This window comes from Podarcis cretensis (assembly GCF_951804945.1).
Source record: "Podarcis cretensis genome assembly, chromosome: 15".
NCBI lineage: Eukaryota > Metazoa > Chordata > Lepidosauria > Squamata > Lacertidae > Podarcis > Podarcis cretensis.
The window spans coordinates 34,685,744-34,700,804 of record NC_137185.1 but is presented as its reverse complement, the minus strand read 5'-3'; the positions used below and the strand labels follow the sequence as shown (position 1 = coordinate 34,700,804).

At 46.0% G+C, this 15,061-nt stretch overlaps 2 protein-coding genes across 4 annotated transcripts in view; one reads left to right on the top strand and one right to left on the bottom strand.

Annotated features, from left to right (window-relative positions):
• The window catches only part of LOC307203852 (all-trans-retinol 13,14-reductase-like), a 31,875-nt gene extending 29,544 nt beyond the window's left edge, over window positions 1-2,331 (bottom strand). The window contains exon 1 of the mRNA XM_079955050.1: window positions 2,091-2,331. Coding sequence (XP_079811176.1) covers window positions 2,091-2,304 — 214 coding nt within the window. The 5' untranslated portion in view covers window positions 2,305-2,331. The remainder of the gene's footprint in view (window positions 1-2,090) is intronic.
• Window positions 2,332-7,697: 5,366 nt separating this feature from the next.
• The window catches only part of ELMOD3 (ELMO domain containing 3), a 29,935-nt gene continuing 22,571 nt past the window's right edge, over window positions 7,698-15,061 (top strand). Inside the window, exons 1-4 of one of the 3 annotated variants that reach the window (XM_079955186.1) lie at window positions 7,698-7,812; window positions 10,545-10,622; window positions 12,696-12,765; window positions 14,376-14,441. In XM_079955186.1, the coding sequence (XP_079811312.1) occupies window positions 7,798-7,812; window positions 10,545-10,622; window positions 12,696-12,765; window positions 14,376-14,441 (229 nt within the window). In that variant the 5' untranslated portion in view covers window positions 7,698-7,797. Of the gene's footprint in view, window positions 7,813-7,869; window positions 8,001-8,931; window positions 9,030-10,544; window positions 10,623-12,695; window positions 12,766-14,375; window positions 14,442-15,061 lie in introns of those variants that run through there. The other 2 variants (XM_079955185.1, XM_079955187.1) reach the window with 2 other exon arrangements.

Sequence of the window (15,061 nt, the reverse complement as noted above, 5' to 3'; positions counted from 1 at the left end):
TTTCCTGGCCTGTGCCGGTCCTTCCCTGGGGCCTCCCTCCTGGTGTGTGTCTTTGAGCAAGGGGAGAGGAGAGGGGAGCCACACACTTGCCTGGGACCCGCCAGCAGCTGACCTTGTGCTGCGCAGCCAAGGCGAGGCAGCCAGGGAATGACTGCATTTGGTGCCTCAGCCTGCTCTCTGCCACCCTCCTCCCAGGCCAGCTGTGGCTGTGGCTCCAGCACTGCTGGGACGCCACCAACCCCACCAAGGAAAGCCAGCGGCCGCTCCCGCTGGGAGCTCGCTTAGCTGAGAGGGCGAACACAGTGACCTCCATGAAGGGCACCACAAGGATGCTGCGAAATTCACCTGTTGCCTTCTGTGCGATGTCTGCAAAGAGGTTAGGGGGCACACAATCCTTGCCTTGCCCCGGGTGCTGCCAACACACGCTATGCCACTGATGCTAAGTCAATCAGGTCCCCCCCCCTTGTTTGAAGGAGGTCTATGTTTGTATATCATAGGGTCTTCCCTCAAGTTCCCTACGCATAAAGCCATTGGGGATGTGGCTGGCAAGGGCGATCCTCCCACATGTTGGGGGAATGCACAAAGTGGGTTATTTTTGTGCTTCCCTCTTTTGCTTCCCTCTTTCCAACTCACACTTTTGCCAGAGGGAAGAGGGGCTGACTGAGAGGCAACGATGTTCTAGGAAATGACTGTGGAAACTACCAGAGACATAATATGCGCAAGATCATATTTAGCTCTTTTACAGTCTTGGCTAGATGACATCAGGGACTGCATTTCAAATTACAGTCTCAATGCCATTAAAAAAATAATAACAGCAACAAGACTAGTTTTAGCAAAATGATGGAGACCAGAAAGCTCTCCAGCCAAAATTAAAAAGTTATCAAAGAAAGAAAGAGGGCTGAAGTTAACAGCCTATAAAAGACCTGCTCAAAAGCAAACTGAACTCCAATGGGACAAGCCAATTGAAGCTAAGCATTTTAACACCCCAACTGATCCCAGCTGGAAAGTTAAACATGTGCTGTACAACAGCATCCCATACATACTTACGCAGTATTCAATGGTATCAACTCCCAGGAAAGTTTGCATAGGGCTAAAGCTCTCTCTTCCATTCAAAGGGCTCAGTGCTGGCTGAATTGAACCTCCGTTAGATGGAAAAGTAATCACTTTATTTACATCTATGTAATATACAATATTCAGTATAAAATGAATTTTCTATTACAAGACTCTAATGCAAGTGTGAAATTTGATACCGATGTTAATACATATTTTTGCAATTACATACTGCAAGCTCCTAACCTGAAATTCACCATTTTGTCAAGAAAAGAATATCTAAGGCAGTCTCCTTCATAACACAGCTGAAATTTAATTATTTCCACCTAGCAGGGTTCTATTTATTTAGGGCTCAAGTGAGTCCGAGGTACAAGTGTTAGCAGACAGAGCAAAACCAGGAAGATTTTAACAAGTTAGTTATTAAAGGGGGTGACCTTGGGCCAGTCATCGTCTCTCAACAGCAGCCTGCCTCACGAAGTTGTTGCGAGGATAAAAATGGGGAGCGGAGAACCACGGAAAGCTGCTCGGTGAAAAAACTGTATAACTTGCAGTGCTAAGGCAAGAAAAAGAAGATTCCTTGCAGCAGGTTAGCCTATTTCCCATCTAGTACTGGCACTGGCAACTTTGATTGGCAGGGTCTCCAACAGAAGTGGCTCTTTCCCATTGCATGTTTTTAAACTGAAAATACCAAAGAGGCAGAATTTGGGGACTTTGGCAAGCAAAAGACGAGATAACCATCTTCTATACTAAGCTCGACAACTCGCTAAGCTCTGAACTAAACAGCGCGCGAAGCAACAAAGGGAGGGAGAAGAAAACCTTCTTTTAAGGCTGCAGCCCCGTGCTCTCTTGCCAGCCCGGGAGCCCCACGGAACAGCGCCTTAATCCGCAGTAAACATTCCTAGGAATGCATTGATCCCTTCTCTCTGCCACCACTGGGCATCGTTCACGCGCCACTTGATCCCACCCACCCAGCAGCTCCCTTTGCCAGCCTGGCAGCGCCCCACGCCGGGGTTGGCTAGCTGGGGCTGGCCGGTGGCTACCTTGCTTGAGGACCTTTCTGCGCGCATCTTTGTCGGTCACCAGAGGCGCGGGCGGCCGCCTGGAATCTGCCCGGAAAGGGTTGGAAGAGGCGCTGCGGGTGCCCAGAGCTCTCCAAATGCCCAGGAGGAGGAGCGCGCCCACGAGCGCGTACACCCACATGGCAAGCGCAGCGAGGACGCCAAAGTGAGACCCCGGCTCAAAGAGCGCAGACATAGCACCACCAGCAGCAGCCGCCTCCTCCTTCTAGTAGGCTGGCCGCAGCGCGCTCCTGCCCCTTAAAGGCGCAGTCCAGCCTCTCCCTGGGACAAGGGAGCATCCTGCCAGGGAGTGCCGGGCATCCTCTGAAAGTGCAGCCAGGAGATCTTTAGAGAGCGGAGGGCGAGGGGTCTGGAAGAGCGGACGATGCATCAATATAAGGAGAGACCTGTCAGGGTTGCGCAAGGCCAGGGGACCTATGTGACCCTCGAGGTTCTGCTGGCCTTCAACATGGCCAATGCTCAGGGGTTATAATTATTTATTACATTTGTACACCACAATTTATCAGACAACCACAGGGTCAAAACATCAAAACACAACACTGAAACACAGAATACATATGATGGGAGTTGGTGTCCAAAAACACTGAGAGGCCATGGGTTTCCCCATCTCTGACCTGCAGATTAGCCATGAGAACGGAGCGTTTCAGCCTTTTCATGTTGGTGACGCACTTTTTAGACATGCATGCATCGTTTTGAGGTACAATAATTCAGTTGTACAAGCAAGCTGGAGGTTAAGCTTCTTGGATATTCTCTGTGTGTGCAAGAGAATAATTTGTTCCAGAAAGAGAAGAAGTTTCAAGAAGCAGAAGGCTGTGGTTGTTTTGACTATGCAGGGGCATTTTCTGTGGGTTCTTTGGACATGCACAGTGTGAAGGAATTAAGGATAACAACGGTTTTGTGTAACTTGTTGTATAACTTGTTGTGAGTCTCTGCAGAGACAGAGAGAGTCATGAACTCTTGCTGGACTCTAAGCATGCCTTGACCACAGCAGTGGTGAATGTCTGTATATAGTTGTGACCAATATGCTTTTATACCTGTCAAGTAAACTTCTATACTTGACTGAATCTTAATGGTGTCTGTTATGTACTGAAGTTCTCACCCTGGGCCAGCAGGGGATACTGTAGATAGTTATGCAAATGAAGGATCGAAAGTGACGTTCAGTGATTGGATGGATACTGTAGATAGTTATGCAAATGAAGGATCGAAAGTGACGTTCAGTGATTGGATAGTTTTAGGAAGTTGTTACAGTAACGTGGTACTGGAACTCTATATAAGCAGGCTGACTGAGCCCTTCAGTTCAGTTCTGTCCTGGCCTGTGAATAAACAAGAGCTGTTTGAAGAATCGCTGTGTCGTCTGATATGTTCACCCACAACTTAACAGTGTCCATGAGTGTTTATTGCCTACTGTGTGTACCTTCAACCCCAAAGACGCTTCCAAGGAAGGAGCTGCGCTGAGATGTAACTCTGCTGAGTATAGACACTGGCACACACACACACACACACACACAGCGAAAGTGATGCCAGATTCAATCCTTTCTAAATCATCTATCAGGGGTTGATGGATTGATCTAACAAAGCTAACCCCTTTCCATCCCAGAGAAGAGAGCCAGGAAGTTTGGGTGACACACCTACACACTGCGGCTAGCACGCTAATATGTCAGGACACACAGTTTGGAAAGCTCTGCACTAGAAGCTTCTTCAGAACCTGGGTCCAGGCAGGAAAACAGACCAGGGTATCAGCAGAGTGATGTTGGCAGCAGAGTGCCAGATAGCCATGAGCAGCTCAAAGTGAGATATTGGGGGTAAGAGGAGAAGTCTGGCTTGAACCAGAGCTCATTGGTAGCTGCTCTTCAAGGTGTTAGTCAGGTAAAGTCCTTTTTAAGTGGAGATGGCAGGGATTGAACCTGGGAACATCTGCGTGTGAAGCATATACAGCTGAACCTCGGTTGCTGAACATAATCCGTTCCAGAAGCCCGTTCGGCTTCTGAAATGTTAGATTACTGAGGCGCAGCTTCTGATTGGCTGCAGGAGCTTCCTGTACTCAAGCGGAAGCTGTGTCGGATGTTCAGCTTCCCAAAAACGTTCAAAAACCGGAACACTTACTGTTGGAGCCAAAAGGTTCCAAACGGAGGTGTTTGGGAACCGAGGTTTGACTGTACTCTGCTATTGAGCCAGTTGCTCCCCTCAGCTGTGCAACACTAAGGAACAGAGATTGTGGAGGGACACAAATCAAGCTGGTGTGTTGCTGAAGGGATCAGAGAGGGAATTTTGATGTGTACAGGGATTGAGAGACTATGGAGCAGCGCATAAGCTACTAATGACACCATTGCCCAAGAATGAATATTTTTGTTGATGTTTACTGAAAGGTTTTTTGTGATTTTATAGTAAAAGAATTCCACCCACATAACTATATGGTTTGTGTTACAGGATGTGTTCCAATAAGCTTCCATTTCCCATAGCTAATTTATGTGTCTTATGTTTTATACCATTGACGGTTATAGCTGATATAGCTGATTTGCCCATTCTGCCTTGTTTTTTTAATGAAGGAAGATTAAAATTAAAAGGCACATCAAGGCACATCAAAACAAAACATGATACCAATGCACCTTTTTTAAAAAAAGAACAACAACACACCACTCTAAAGGTATTTCAGATACACGTAAGGCTTTCAAAGAGGAAGATACTGGTTTGTTTATTTGTTTGTTTGTTGGTCGGAGACGTATGTGGGAAGGGAAGGAGTAAACCACAGGAAATTTGCATGAGACCTTTGAACTCAAGACACAGCTGCTTTCATCATGACATTTTAAAGTTTGTGCACCTAAGGTATTTGTGCTAAAACCACAATGGGGTGCATAAAACCTAAAATGTAGCGTGCAAATTCAATAAACACACTGCACACATCACTTACAGGACCCAGGGTTGCCTGCAGCCCTCAACCAAGCAGATTTAGCTGGTTCCTGCCAAACCTGGACTTGCTCCCCTGTGTAATTTTTAGAATGGTCTCCATTAGAGGAATGATTTTGTGTGTGTATGTCTCTGTGGACTTCAGGTGATTTAAACATTTGAATAAACATGGATAGGATATGGCCGAACTATATTTTGCTGGATGCATGCAAGTGCCTGTAGCTATTATGCCTGTTGCAAAAACTTGTTCAGTTTCGACTATGGTTGAACTTACATGCTTGTCAACGGCTAATACCTGTGACATCAGTGACAAAAAGCAGTACAGTCCCCACTAGAGGCAACATCTAATGAATTTAGGCTCTTCTCCATCACTATTAAAGGGAACCATTTTTTCCAGTATCAAAAGGCTTGTGTCAATTCCTTCAGTGGCCGTTTGGAGGCACCTGTGATATATGGATTTATAGAGAAACTGTGAAGTTATACCTACCCTTCTATATGCAAATATAGTATACTTCACAAAACAATAACTATTACTTTCTTTCCTCATGCTAGGGTGGGAGGTGTATTCTTATCACATGCACCAACTTCTGTGGGATTTAATTTCTAACAGGTGCCTACTGTCTGATCCAAATGTATGGACAATCTTTTTTTATTTACTTTATTTAAAACATTTATAAAACACCTTTGATGCTACCTTTGAAGGTGACTCGGAAGCAACAATTAATCCAGAATGTGGCTGCTAGGCTGATGACTGGGAGCGGATGCCGGGACCGTATAACCCTGGTCCTAAAAGATCTACATTGGCTTCCAGTACGTTTCAGAGCATAATTGAAAGTGTTGGTGCTGACCTTTAAAGCCCTAAATGGCTTTGGCCCTGTATACCTAAAGAAGTGTCTCCACCTCCATCGTTCAGCCCAGACACTGAGGTCCAGTTTCGGGGGCCTTCACTGCGAGTAATGAAGTTACAGAGAACCAGGCAAAGAGCCTTCTTGGTAGTGGCACCTGCCTTGTGGAATGCCCTCCCAGTGGATGTTGAAGAGTAAAACAACAGCATAAATTTTCATAGAAAATTTATCTGAATTTATCTGAAGGAAACCCTGTTTCAGGAAGCCTATAAAGGTTGTTGTTTTTCCTGTATTTTTGCTAGATCTGCCCAGGCTGGTTGGGGTAACCCAGTCAGATGGGTTTGGTATAAGAAATAAATAAGTCGTTGTTGTTGTTGTTGTTGTTGTTGTTGTTGTTGTTGTTATTCTATAATACCTAAGTGCCAGCTTTTGTGATTAAGAACCCTCAATTGATTCCCTCCCCCCATCTAAATCTCACTTTAAAACCATCTAATCCTGGATCCCCATGCCACATCCAGCTGTGTCTGGCTGATGAAGAAGAGGGCGCATGTCGCAGATGCCAGAGGCATGTTCTAATAACCATTCGTTATAATAGTATCTAATGATTCTAAAGAACAATACTGCAACAAAAATAATTTTCAAATAATAAATAGTATTATTTCAAATAATACTAATAATTTCCGGGACAATAATTTCACAAGGCTTGCCTTTTGGCTGATAAATGGCAGTACTATATACAGGGCCGGATTTAGGTTTGATGAGGCCCTTTATATGTCCAGCTGTCCTTCGTCAACAACAAATTGTTGCTGTTTTTTGAGTTGAATATATGCTATATGGTAATTTATGAACCTAATAGGTATGTGAAGCCATTTGCACATGCGGAATGTAGGCACCCTATATATAGAAATGAGCAAACCAGTGATATTTTAGGGAGCAGGCTAGCAGGCAGGGTCCATTACTTACATCATAGGAGCCTACACAACTCAAAACACTGATGCTGTATGCAGGTTTTATTTTATTTGTTTTTTTATCTGTTATTTTGGAAATGTACATCCAGTTTTTTTCTCTTTAATTTTTTTTAGCTATAGCTTGTTTAGCTTATAAGGGACGCGGGTGGCGCTGCGGGTTAAACCACAGAGCCCAGGACTTGCTGATCAGAAGGTTGGCGGTTCAAATCCCTGCAACGGGGTGAGCTCCCGTTGCTCGGTCCCTGCTCCTGCCAACCTAGCAGTTTGAAAGCACAATGCAAGTAGATAAATAGGTACCACTCCGGCGGGAAGGTAAACAGTGTTTCCGTGTGCTGCTCTGGTTCGCCAGAAGCAGCTTAGTCATGCTGGCCACATGACCTGGAAGCTATATGCCGGCTCCCTTGGCCAATAAAGCAAGATGAGCACCGCAACCCAGAGTCGGCCACGACTGGACCTAATGGTCAGGGGTCCCTTTACCTTTACTGTTTAGCTTATACGTAAATCCGGCACTGAAATCCTTCTGTACCTTGAGTGTTTGGTTTCTAAAAATTAGCTAATGCGTGATACAAAACAATCAGGCAAAGAGTGAAAGGTCTCTCTCCACTTTTCAATTCGGAGTCTTTTTCACTGTTCGTTTTTTACATTTAGCGAGAGACGCTTTTGTCGTGGGAGCTCACTCTTGATCATGCATAACAACCTTCCGCAGGGCTACTGGACTGGGCAATCGGGCAAGCTCAATCGTACTGAGCAGAGCGGAGCGGCAAACGATTGGTTGCTCTGTCCAATCCGAGGACGCTGGGACTACAACTCCCGGCATGCAAAGGGACGCGCAGGCGCGTTTGCCTGTGTGGGTGTTACAGGAGGGGGGGGGGTTAGCAACAGAGCACAGATTGGAGGAAAAACTGAGGCGGGGGGAGGGGGAAGCCCGTCGTTCGGTCCGGCTTGTCGGGGATGACGCCTCCGTGGGTGCGTTATTTGTGGGGGAGATGTGTGGGGGAGGGCAGGGGAAACTGCGGGGGGGGGGCGTGACGGGCGACTGCGAATGTGGGAATGAGTAGACACGTGTCACTACCTATGCAACTATGTCGCTGTATAGGGGGAAGGGGGCGTGTACGGGCTTGTGTGTGTCTGCGTGCGTTACCCTTCCTTCCCAGGTATCTGACCTTAAGGAAAAGAGTAAAAAGGGGGGGGGGGACGGCAGGACAACCGTATTGGTTTGGGGGCCATGGTGGGCGGGGATTTTTTTTGGGGGGTGGCGAGTAAAGGACTTATTAGTTTGGGGGCCACAGTGGGAGGGGCTGTTTGAAAGGGGGAGGGGAGTAAAGGGGGATCAGTTTTTTGGGGGGGGAGGGGTGGCATGGTGGGGGGGGGGGCGGTTGTCCAGTTTTGCTGAATTTAGATTGGCCTCATAGCAGCCAACTGTCTTTTTCTGAGGAGGCTTGTTGTGTTCACTGTGAGCTTAGCGGGTATATTTTGTGGTTATGCACAGGGCTATTTTTCTAGGGGGGACGCAGGGGGCGCTGTGGGTTAAAGCCTCAGCGCCTAGGACTTGCCGATCGAAAGGTCGGCGGTTCGAATCCCTGCGGCGGGGTGCGCTCCCGCTGCTCGGTCCCAGCGCCTGCCAACCTAGCAGTTCGAAAGCACCTCCGGGTGCAAGTAGATAAATAGGGACCGCTTACCAGCGGGAAGGTAAACGGCGTTTCTGTGTGCGGCTCTGGCTCACCAGAGCAGCGATGTCACGCTGGCCACGTGACCCGGAAGTGTCTCCGGACAGCGCTGGCCCCTGGCCTCTTAAGTGAGATGGGCGCACAACCCCAGAGTCTGTCAAGACTGGCCCCTACGGGCAGGGGTACCTTTACCTTTACCTATTTTTCTAGGGGGGTGGAACAAGGGGGTGCCAGAACTCCTTGTGAACACCTCCGTCGTTCTCTTAAGAATGGCAGTGGTGCCCACCTGAGAGGTGCCAGGGCTGAGTTTGGGTTGCAAAAAAAGGAAAAGAAGCCTTGGTATGCATGTCCCTCAGAAAGCCAAAGAAGCGATTGGTAACACTTTTATTTTCCTCTTCCTCCCTTCTACCAGAATTGGCCATCGAAATGGTTGGCATGGATATTCAAGTACAGTGGTACCTCGGGTTACATACGCTTTAGGTTACCGACTCTGCTAACCCAGAAATATTACCTCAGGTTAAGAACTTTGCTTCAGGATGAGAACAGAAATTGTGCTCTGGTGGCGCAGCGGCAGCAGGAGGCCCCATTAGCTAAAGTGGTGCTTCAGGTTAAGAACAGTTTCAGGTTAAGAATGGACCTCCGGAATGAATTAAGTACTTAACCCGAGGTACCACTGTGGTAGGAAGCAACCTGAAGGCCATGTGTGCACCTTCAAATTGCCTGATGCAACTGATGCTTCTCCAAGGCTTTTATTTTACCCCCTTTGCCTTCCTCCTGCCTGCTGTGCAGCACATCTTGCTACAACACAGAGGGGAAGGGGGTTGGAGAAATTGCAACTGTTCTTTTCTGTTGTTAAAAAAATGTGTGTGTGTGTTTGAAGGTAAGCTGCAGATCTCCAGATGAGAAGCTTGTACCTGCTGGTTTCTGCTTGTGCAGTTGTTAAAAGCATAGGTGCAGTAGGAGTAAAAATGTTCCCCAAAACTGTTGAATATTCATGCGGAAGCTCTTAGGTTGGAGACTGTAGCTTGCAACTTCATCTGACGGAACACTACCCTTTTTGCAGTGTTGGGAACTGCAAGTTCACCAGTATGTACTGAACCTTTGGAAAAATCTGAAAATTAGAACGTCTGTATGTATTAGGGGGGGAAACATGACATTGTGGTATGAGAGAATGAGATCTAGGAGGCTGCAGTTCAAATATCACTTCAGCTGTGAACTGGGGCTTAAGATAAGCTACCTTCTCTGGACCTTTGTCTTCATATCTGTAATATGGGGATAAAAACACTGGACTAGATGTCTTGCAAGGGCCTACTAAGATAATATACTCAAAATGAGCTTGGCATTTAGCAAACAAATATCTGAATCAGGAATGGGGAACCTCAGGATTCTCAACTCAACATCATGTGTGGTTGGGGACAAAGAGAGTTTTAGTCTAGGAGCATGGGGCAGGATGCAGGTTCCCCACGCCTGATCTAAACTTAACAATTGTCTAATATGCTTTATGTCTTGGGGTGGAAACTCTGTATTCATTTTCTTTGATAGAAAAATAGGATGCAAAAGAGCTTAGGGCAGCTTCTGTGTGGTTACCAGCTGGTCCTGTGTGCAGTCATCTGCTTTGGTTTGTGGATGTGGAGATGTTCTCTTTCATTCAGTATAAAGCAGGTACACCTGCTTTCATCTGAGTACTCTTGGAGGGTGTTTGCATGTGTGGCATCTCTCATCCACTCATACATAAATATTTCCCTTGCTTTTTGTATTCAACCACCACTCTTTTGCTCTTAAGTTGGTCCCCCAAAACCAGGTGACCAGATAGTGGTTTTTGGCCCTGCACAATTTGCACTAAATACAAAGTGTGGTTCCTTGTTCTTTAGTTTTTGTTATGTTAAACAACTGACAAGTGTTCCCCGGTACAGCTCTGCATAATAAAGCTTAACCATGTTCTCCGTTTCCTCATAGAAACCTGGGTGCCTTTGGGACTCCGAGATGATAATTCATTCTCTGGTGACTCTATGATTTCATTGTTTCCATTAGGGTATGAACCGATGCAGCACTGGCAACTACCAGAATGAAGAACAAGCGGTTTCTTTTCCAGCGTACAAAACTTTGCATGTAAGTGTAATCTCTTAACTGGCCGAGGCAAGATTTGAACTGGAGACTTCCTGGCCTGCACTGTCGGCCACTATGCTGCACCAGCTGTTCAGACAGCCAATCCCTATATAGCATCACAGTTGTAGGTGTGGTCAAGTGCCTGTAACCAACATACTTAAATCTGCAGTAATGGAATATTAATAAGGAATTTTGTTTCTGCCAGCATAGTAAGGTGTGGATTTTTCATTGCACTAGTTCTGCCTTCTGTGGTGGCTGGAGCTGATGGGAGTTGTAGTCCAAAGGATCTGGTGGGTGCCATGTTGGGGAATGCTGCGCCAGTGCAACTAATAGTTTCCTTGTAAATATGCAGATGTGGTATTTTTAAGCAGGCGCCCTTAGTAAGGTAAAGGTAAAGGTAAAGGGACCCCTGACCATTAGGTCCAGTCGTGACCGACTCTGGGGTTGCGACGCTCATCTCACTTTATTGGCCGAGAGAGCCGGCGTACAGCTTCCGGGTCATGTGGCCAGCATGACTAAGCCACTTCTGGCGAACCAGAGCAGCACCGTTTACCTTCCCGCCGGAGCGGTACCTATTTATCTACTTGCACTTTAACGTGCTTTTGAACTGCTAGGTTGGCAGGAGCATGGACCGAGCAACGGGAGCTCACCCCATCACGGGGATTTGAACCGCCGACCTTCTGATTGGCAAGTCCTAGGCTCTGTGGTTTAACCCACAGCGCCACCCACGTCCCTTGCACCCTTAGTAGTTCTTGGGAATTTTAATGGAACGTTTGAGTAGGAGGCAGCTTAGATCAGCCTATTTCTACAGGAGGCAGACAGCTATTGCTCCTTGTGGTCAGTCGTACCTTCCCCAAAACCTTGAAGGGAAGCCTCTTATAAAGCACTCGCAGCCTTTGAAACGGCAAAAACATGGATGAATTGATACACAACTGCACTGTTCACAACGTCTATAGCGCTTTTCAGTGGAAAGTCCTTTGCAATAATAAAAAAAAAGTAACCCAGCTTTCCATCCGTTGGTACTTACAAGACAACTTAGCAGCAGTATAGCATGATGCTGCTGAAAAAAGCCACATTATAAAGATTACTGCTGTGATCACAGCCAAAGACAGCCAAATGATTATCTGGTGTCCTCTGAAATAGTTTCCTGTCACCTGAACCCTATTAATGAGGTAGCTGTGTATCTCTGTCTAGGATGAGAGTTCTACAATTTAGGTGCTACCATTGAAAAGGCCCTGTCTCATGGAACAGCATAATCTTACATTTCATGTGACGGGGAGACGGATGTATGATCTAAGTGAGTGGATAGAATCATGGGAGAAGCTCTCCCAGCCCCAAACCACTTAGGACTTTAAAGGTCAAAATCAGCGCTGTGCATTGGGCGTAAATGCCTACCAGACACCGGTGCAGTTGACATAAAACTGAAATACTACACTTTATGTGGGCAGCTCCAGTTAACACTCTTGCTCCCACAGTCTGAACCAGTTGCTATTTCTAAACACTTTCCAAAGGCAGCCGCATGTGCAGTAGTCTCGTCTGAATTAATGTTATTAGGGTATGAGTGACAGCAGCCAGAGCTATATCACAGCAACACATTTGGGGGCAGTTCAGTCTAAGAAAGAAGACATCTTAAGGCAGCCCTGTTCAGGGAAGTTTTTAATGTGTGATATTTTACTGTATTTTTGGTTTCTATGGAAGCCGCCCAGAGTGGCTGGGGAGGCCCAGCCAGATGGGCGGGGTATAAATAATGAATTATTATTATTATTATTATTATTATTATTATTAGAAATAGTGGTTGGAGTCCTCATTCTCCCACCCAGCCCAGTTAGCTCTTCCATGCTAGTATGATTTCTTAGCTGCTTCCGCCATCGCTTAATTGTCTGCATGGAAATCGGCAGACAGGATGGCACCAATTCCAAAGCTGACTTTAAATTGAAGCTGGCGGTAGCAATTTGCCAAGTATCCCCGATCTCAGCCCAAAGGCATTCAGATGCATTAGCCTTGACAATATTTTGCAGAAGTCCGTCAACAGGTTAATGTGGCATTTTACATTCTGATGACTTCTCCCTCTTTCAGATTTCTGCCTTGAAGCAGAATGGACTCTTGCAGTCTCTGTCAGCAACACCCAACGGATGCAGAGAAGCAGGTATGGTTCCAGTTAGCTGAATGTTCCTCTGTGAGTTCTGTTTCTTTTCTGATGAAATGGCACACCGAAGGAGCTATAGTCATCATCCTGTCAGCAACTGGGTCATATACCTTTGATCCCACTGAGAAGATTGTTTTAATTCTTTGGGTGAGCTTAACCAAACCATCCTTTGCTAATTTAGCTCCCGTGTTAGGAATCTGATGCTCTTAAGCAATATTTTAATCCTGGATGTTATTTTGACTGGAGTGTGGGCAGGGTTATGGGCATCATTGTATTATTATTATTATTATTATTGGTATTTTATTGTAAGCTGCCATAAGGCATTGTGGAGAGGTGGAATCCAAAATTTCAAAGTAAGTAAGTGTTGCCCTTGGGTGAAACCTAGTGAATGTTACTGTTGGAGGCATTATGCCTCTGAATGACAGCTGCCAGGAATTGTTACTGCGGAGAGGCCTGTAGGAATTTGGTCCTGTTTGTGGAATTCTTATATGCAGGTCTCTTTTTATGTTATTATTTTTATGTTATGATATTTAATGAGAAAGTTGTGTACTTACAGCTTTTGATCGTAGCAGATAAGTCAAACAACTTGTTTGCTGTGAGTACAAAGCCTTCATGATAGTAATGGAGAGCAGTCACCATTGGCTGTGGGTGGGTGTGTTTGCGTCCATTGAAATGCCCGTGTTTCAGAGTTTGATTTACATAAGATCGAAAACACAGTCTCTGCAGCTTACAGTCTGAAAGACACAACTACGAAAATGAGGGGTGGAGAGCTGAGGAAGCCACAAATTCAGGCACCAGTTCTTAAAGTTACAAATGACTAGCTTGAATGGAAACAGCTGAGGAAAAGTGGCAGCTGAATGGAACTGGTCTTTCAGATCCAACGGCATGGACCCCATTTTCCATCTCTCCCTCTGTTGCTGCCTGATGGAATGGCTGCTGCTAGGTGACAGTTAAGGAAGAGCCCAGTGGAGCTGGCCTCTTGGTCAAGTCACTGGAGTTGGCCCTTGCTTCTCATCTCTTCCTCTCAGTGGTGTAGCGTGGGTTGCTAGAACCTGGGGCAGCGCAAGTGTTGCGCCTCCCTGGTGGACCGGGCAGCAAGGGGGCACATGTGGAGCCTGCACAGAGGGGGAGCAGAGCCTGTCTCCAACAGGCTCCTCACCCACTGCCTCTGTTCACCTGACCACTAGACCAACCCACCTGCCGCTGTGCCTCAGAAGCTGGGGCTCTGTACCTGTCATGGAGGAAAGACATTAGCTGCTATCCAGTGCAAGCAGATTGCCTTAGGAACATAAGAAAGTGTCTTATACAAAGTCGGACCATTGATCCATCTAGTTCATTCAGTCAAGGTTTCAGACAGGGGGTCTCTCCCAGCCCTCTCTGCATATGCCAGGGATTAACCTGGGATCTTCTGCATGCAGAGAAGATGCTCTGTGGCCTTTTCCCTGGCTTGGCCTTTTCCCTGGCTTGTCGCACAAAATAGTCAAAATTTATTGTCAGTCAAGGCAAGGACTTATTTTTTCAAAAAACAGGAGCTGCTTTTCACCTTAAAACTGCTCTTTTAGAAGCGGTTCTATGTTTTGTCTCATCTCTCTCTTTCTCTTTGTTGCTAGATATTAGTGAGGAGGTTCTGCGAGCTCGAGAAGAATGGGACAGTGTGGCAAACATCCATTCTGAAGGTATGAAAGCAACGGCAATGCCATTTCCTTTGCTGTTGGGACCAGTTAAACATGGCAATAGATTAATTTAGATGACTGTAAGAAAAGCAAGTGCTGGAGGTACTGTCAAAGAGCAGGAAACATGTCTAAGAATAGTATGTGGTGGGTGTGAAAATGTTGGATGTGATTCAGTCTGGGAATTATCAAGTTATAAAGTATTAGCTATGTATAAGTTTACTAGTGCTTCAAGTATTTTGTTCAGTCAATTAAATAAGCTGCTGCTTCCTGGTATGTTTAACGCTATGATAATGGGGGAAACTCAGTACTCATGAAAAACCTAGTATGCAAACTCAGGTGTGATTTTAACCACATTTGTTGAACAAACCAGGATCAGTCTCATAAATGAGCAAAGTAACCATGGTTTGCTTTGTATCATTGTCACATGTCCTGGGGCATGGCATCAAAACAAATGGGGATAATGGATTTGAACGTCACAAGAAACCTAACACAGATACTATAGTTAGCTGGGGTGGGTTTGGACATACAAACAAACCACAATTAAGCTAAACAAACCATGGATTTAGTGTTCTATAAAAACCATGCCTGCATGTGCACTATGCAATCATTCGTCCACCATGACA